The sequence below is a fragment of the Nyctereutes procyonoides genome, unplaced genomic scaffold (genome assembly GCF_905146905.1).
Source record: "Nyctereutes procyonoides isolate TBG_1078 unplaced genomic scaffold, NYPRO_anot_genome, whole genome shotgun sequence".
In the NCBI taxonomy this organism is placed as follows: domain Eukaryota; kingdom Metazoa; phylum Chordata; class Mammalia; order Carnivora; family Canidae; genus Nyctereutes; species Nyctereutes procyonoides.
The window spans coordinates 31,905,435-31,911,434 of record NW_026575136.1 but is presented as its reverse complement, the minus strand read 5'-3'; the positions used below and the strand labels follow the sequence as shown (position 1 = coordinate 31,911,434).

At 40.3% G+C, this 6,000-nt stretch overlaps 1 protein-coding gene across 1 annotated transcript in view; it reads left to right on the top strand.

Moving 5' to 3' along the window:
- Positions 1 to 5,118: 5,118 nt before the first annotated feature.
- The window catches only part of LOC129495525 (CD226 antigen-like), a 73,300-nt gene continuing 72,418 nt past the window's right edge, over positions 5,119 to 6,000 (top strand). The window contains exons 1-2 of the mRNA XM_055303109.1: positions 5,119 to 5,180; positions 5,488 to 5,826. Coding sequence (XP_055159084.1) covers positions 5,135 to 5,180; positions 5,488 to 5,826 — 385 coding nt within the window. The 5' untranslated portion in view covers positions 5,119 to 5,134. The remainder of the gene's footprint in view (positions 5,181 to 5,487; positions 5,827 to 6,000) is intronic.

Sequence of the window (6,000 nt, the reverse complement as noted above, 5' to 3'; positions counted from 1 at the left end):
CCTCAAACTCTCACATCTGGGAAAAAAAGGAGAACACCCCAATTCTTCCCAGCCTCAGTCCCTTGTTCTAAGAGCATATAGCACACGCTTTGTGTTTTGCTGCCCTCAGCATGTCAGTAGTTGTCTGGGCAAGGGCAGAATGGAAGCAGAGTAGGAGCGCCTTTTCCACCCTGCACGTCCGGTGTGCCCACATGACACAGGGAAGGTGACCTACTTGGGTAACTGAGACTCGAATCTTCCCAATGTTCAGAAGAAGCAGACATTTGGGAAAGCAGAACACCTTATAGATAGCAGAAGCAACAAAGCTGAGGGCAGAGAGTAGGGCCTGGGCGGGGGTTGCCTATGAGAAGGAAACCGCAGATCTGAAGGCCGTCACGCAGCCCAGATCACCCAGGAGCATGTGGCGTGAGGCAAACCCGTGAGACGAATTTCATACTTATGGGATTAGCTGAGCTGTGTTTGATAGGGAAGAAGTCCAGTAATATTTTGATTAATGACTTCCTTGAGGATGAAGCTCTTTTATACAGACAGCTCTATTAGAAAAAACCTCAAGCCAAAATTCCTTCATAAATCATGCAAAAAATGGCTCTCTACACAACAGAAATAGCTCAAGTACAGTCTCTATTTGTCTTTGGTTAGATGCTGATAAATAGGGCTCGTCCTCAGCAAAGTTGTAACAGCTGAACTTTATCTTCAGCTGCATGTCTTTCTGCACCTTTTGTTTGGATATGTAGCCTCCAGGGCCCCTGATTTCAGCCAATGTAGAGAGTCTACTCTCTTTATCTCTCCACTCACTTCGCTTTGGACGCCTTGGGGATGAAGGGGGCACTGCACACTATGACTAGATCATTCCCTTTTTCTCATAATCCTCCCCCAGCCCTGATTCTCTGCTTCCAGGGTTGGAAGCTCACTGAGGGCTGCAGGAGCCCCAGAGAGTGGATGATGCTATGTTGCATCCAATTCTTGTAGGATCCACCGCCAGGATGCTGTTACAGATGTCTGTGGAGCCCCTTTGTCCCTCTTACCTCTCTCCCTGCACCTCTACCAACCTTACCCAGCCCTGACCACACACACACACACACACACACACCATATATATAAACATTAATATAAATACATATAATGTGTCCACATGTGTTTAATAAGCACTCAGTGATTCTTTACATCATGAGTCATTTATCTGATAACCTGGATTATGTTCTTCTGCATTATCTATTTCCAGCTGACATAAAGTGGCACAGATGTGTGACGGGACTCCATTCTCTGTGGGTACCGTGAGGCTCAATGGCCATTGCAGACCACGTGATGTCAATAAATGCAAGGCCAATAACAAACTGCGGTGGCTTCTGCAGTTGGAAAGACCTGAGGTGAATTCGGACTCCTGCTATTCACTAGAAGTAATTTTTGTTGTTGAGGTGAAATTCATACAACATAAAATTAAAGTATACAGCTGAGTAGCATTGTGTACATTCATGGTGTTTGCAAGTATCATCTTTATCAAGATCTAAAACATTTTCTTCATCCCAAGACACAACCTCATACTTTAGGCAGTCACTCCTGGTTTCCTCTCTGTTAAGCCCCTGACAGCAAACAATCTGGTTTCCATCTCTACAGGTTTACCTATTCTGGGTATTTCATGTAAATGGAATCTTAAAAATACATGGCCCTCTGTGTCTGCCTTCTTTCACTTAGCATAATGTTTTCAAGGTTCATTCATGTTGTATCATGAATCAGTATTTCATTCCTTTTTATGACTATGTAATATGTGGTGTGGACACATCACAGTTTATCTGTTCTTCTGTCGATGGACATTTGGGTTGTTTCCAACTTCTGACTCTTCTAAATAGAGTTGCTATGAACATTGGTATGTTAAGTGTTTGATTATCTGTTTTCAATTTTGAGGAACGTAAACCCATGAGTTGAATCACTAGGTCATATATAGTTATTCTGTTTAATGTTTGAGGAACAACCAAACTGTTAGTAAACCAAACCATAGTAGCTGCACCCAGTACACACCCAGCAGCTGTGTACAAGGGTTTCAACTTCACTACATCCTTGTCAACACTGCTATTTCCTCATTTTTTATTATAACTATCATAGTGGACATGAAGTAGTATCTCTTTGTGGTTTTGATTTGCATTTTTCTAGTGACTAATGATGCTGAGCAACTTCTCATGTGTTTGTTGGCCATTTGTATATCTTTTTTTGGAGAAACGTCTATTCAAGTTTTTTGCCCATTTTTAAATTGGGTTGTTCATCTTTTTGTTGTTGAGTTGTAAGAGTTTTTTTTTATGTTCTGGATTCTAGATCCTTTTAAGATGTATGATTTGCAGATTTTTCTCCCATTCTTTAGGTTGTCTTTTAATTTTATTGATAGTAAAAAATATTAAGTATTTTGAACTGTGTAGGTCATATGGTATCTGTCACAAGATCGCCCCAGATACAGTGTGTGTTGGGGGCGGGGGGGTGACACAGGTCTGAGGCAGAGATCAGTGCAAAGGGGGCTACTTAGGAGGATACTTTCTTGAGGGCTTCAGGAATTCTTGGGACTGGGTCTAACTCTGGTTCTATAGTTTTTTGTTGTTGTTGTTGTTTCTGTCTGTCAGTACCTATCAAGAGGAAGTCCTGTAGTTAAGACTGGATGGATGGAATTAATTTTTCTGATTCAGATATAAATCCTCAATGCCCTTGCCACTTCAGTCCATTCTCCACAGGCATCCAGGTTATCTTTCAAAAATGCAAAACTGGGGATCCCCAGGTGGATCATCAGTTTAGTGCCACCTTCAGCCCAGGATGTGATCCTGGAGTCCTGGGATCAAGTCCCATGTCGGGGTCCTTGCATGGAGCCTGCTTCTCCCTCTGCCTGTGTCTCTGCCTCTCTCTCTCTCTCTCTCTCTCTCTCTCTGTCTCTCATGAATAAATAAATAAAATCTTTTAAAAAATGACAAACTGTCCACATCACTTGCATCCATAAGATATTTAGTGGCTCTGTATTGCTGTCAGAGTTGTGTTTATTGATGCCACAGACACATGTCCCAGGGACTATGTTTGATAGTTACATATGTAAGCAGGATGCTGTGGTTTCTGATGGCCAAGTTTGAACTTCTCTATGGTTGTCATTTAAGATACTTTCCATCCGGACCCAACATCATAGTTGTCTCTTTCCCACTCCCTGGAGCATAGTCACATCATTTCCCAAAAATGTCCTCTGTTTTCGTGCCTTTATCTCATTCTCCTTCTCTACTGGGAAAGTCTTAGTTAGAGTGTAAAGTGCAGAATCTGGTGCATTTTTTTCTATGAAACCTTTCCCAATTAGAATGAATTTTCCCCTTTCTGGGATGTCCCAGTATTTACTCAAATTTGACTTCTATATTTTCATGTTTTATTATAATAAACTGGCTCTGTAATCTGTCTAACCCAATATATTATCACATGGCATGAGGACAGAGACCACATCTTTCTCATGCTTCCACTTCCAGGGCCTAAGCAGGGTGCCTAGTACAGTTCACTAAAATTTTGGACAGATTTTTTTTAATTACTTGCAAAACAGAGATACCTCATCTGACTATATCGTGTGGCTATTACAAGGACAAATAATACCACTCCTGTGAAAGCATTTGGAAAATAGAATGCTGTGTAAGTATCGGGTGGCACTATACAACACCATATGTATACATTATAATTTCATACTACTGATTTCTTGCTTCCTGAAAAAGTTCCCAGGTTAGATACTGCGTTGAACAGCAGACACCTACCAATAAACTTTGGGATTGAATCCAGAGGACCTTCAGAGTCGGCCATAGGCAACATTGTCTTTGGTGGCTCATGCCACCCCCCCCTTCCTAATTCTTACCTACCTTTTATTTCAACCCTCAGGGGATAAAGGCATTCATACAATTCCTCTCATTATAGAGGCAATAATGTATTTTTATACTGACATGGTAATATGTTCCTCACAAGTTCTTAAGAAATGGAATGATTTTATTTTATTTAAAGATTTTATTTATTTGAGAGAGAGCATGTGCATGAGCAGAAGAGGCACAGAGTCCCTCTCTGCTCCTTTGCAGGGAGCAAGACATGGGATTTGATCCCAGGACCTCGGGATCATGATCTGAGCCAAAGGCAGAGCTTAACAACTTGAGCCACCAGGTGCCCTTGAACTATTATTTTACATGAAGGAAGGGAACAGTGACAAACCTACAAAATCAATTACCTTTTGATATTGTACTATAATTACATAAGATGTAACCTTTGGGGGAACTTGGGTTGAAGAGTACATGGGTGCTCTCCTACTATCTTTGCAAATGACTGTGACTCTGTAACTATTTAAAAATAAAAGATTAAAAAAAATCATCCATGATGATAGCTTAGTATACATCCTGGGCCACAATAATTTTGTATTGGGAGGTCCTTCCATGTGTGGTCCCTTCATCACCTCCAAAGCAAATGCCTGAGGTCAATGAAAAGGTAGAAAAGTAAAAGGAAGGCCATGCCCAACCACGGTCCACACTGGTGGAGCCTCTAAACCCCTGGCACCCCAGGCCCCTCCTGCTGCCCTTCCATCTCTGCTCCAGTGTCAAGTTCTCAGTGAAGACTTCCTGCACATTCCTGTCTAAAAGGGGAACGCTATCACCCGCCCTGCCCTATCTCCACTTTCCTGCTTTGTGCTTTCCTCATGCACTTACCATAAATAATTTACTATATTGTTTTACTTTTTAATTTCAATGTCTGTCTCCTCCCACTAGAATGTAAATTCCATGATAGCAAAGATTTTTTTTCTTTTTCTTTTTTTCTTTTTTTAATTTACTGTTGTATCCTAATGGCCTAGAGTAGAGTCTGGTATAGAGAATGCACTCAGCTCTTCACTGACTTGTTCAATGAATGCCTCTTTGTAGAAAATAAAATCTTGAAAATAAGCTAGTTCCCCGAGAGAGAAGTGATTCAAATCTGTTCATCCTTATGCAAGAGCAAACTTGACTTTGAAGCTCAGACGTTTTTCCTGTTCATACTTTAAGACATTGCTGATAATATCTGAGAGGAAGGAAGTAGTGCATTGTGCTGGGCCTCTGCATGTAACATTATAAAAATTGTCTTTTTTTTTTTAATAGATCAGCCTCCCAAACGGTTTCCAGAGATGGATTATCTTACTTTCTTCTTGGCTATTCTTCACGTATACAGAGGTAAAGATAATGTCTTCATTAAAAAAAATTTACTTCTATCTTGGTCTTATAGTGCGACATGTTTAGAATTTATAATGCTCTTTAGTTGAGTCCGATAATTTCTCATTTGTTCAGGACGTCAACAAGTTGCAAATGCTCTTATCAGCAGCAGAAACCTTTTTAGACTAAGGGAGAAACTGTTAGCCTTTAGTGTCATCTCCATTTACTATCTTGATGGGTCTTAGAAAGCTTAGAATAAGCTTTAGGTATCCATGTGGTGTCTCAATCATCAAACCTAAGTGAATAAATGTGTTGTTGTGTATTTCAGCTCTATGTGAAGAGATGTTTTGGGACACAACTGTTAAACTTGCTGAAAATATGAGTCTAGAGTGTATATACTCATCACTGGACACCTTAACCCAGATGGAGTGGTTCAAGATCAATACAACAAGCAGAGAGCTTATAGCCATTTTCAGCCCTATTTATGGTGGGGTTGTAAAACAACCCTATACTTACAGGGTTTACCTTTTAAATTCTACTGCGGCTCCTAATGATATGACCCTGTACTTTCATAATGCCTCTGAGGCTGATATTGGCTTCTATTCCTGCTTTCTTCATACTTTCCCACATGGACATTGGGAAAAAGTAATCCAGGTGGTTGCATCAGGTGAGTAAACATTTTATGTACCTTTATCCCCACCTATGACATTTGATTCTTCAAGCCCCAGTAGAACCTACAAAATGCTTTATCATGTTTTTGTGGTATTTTCCAATTTCACTTCTAGATCTTATGATATTATTGTTTTAAAGAAATAATTCTATGAATCAGTTTCATTTTTCT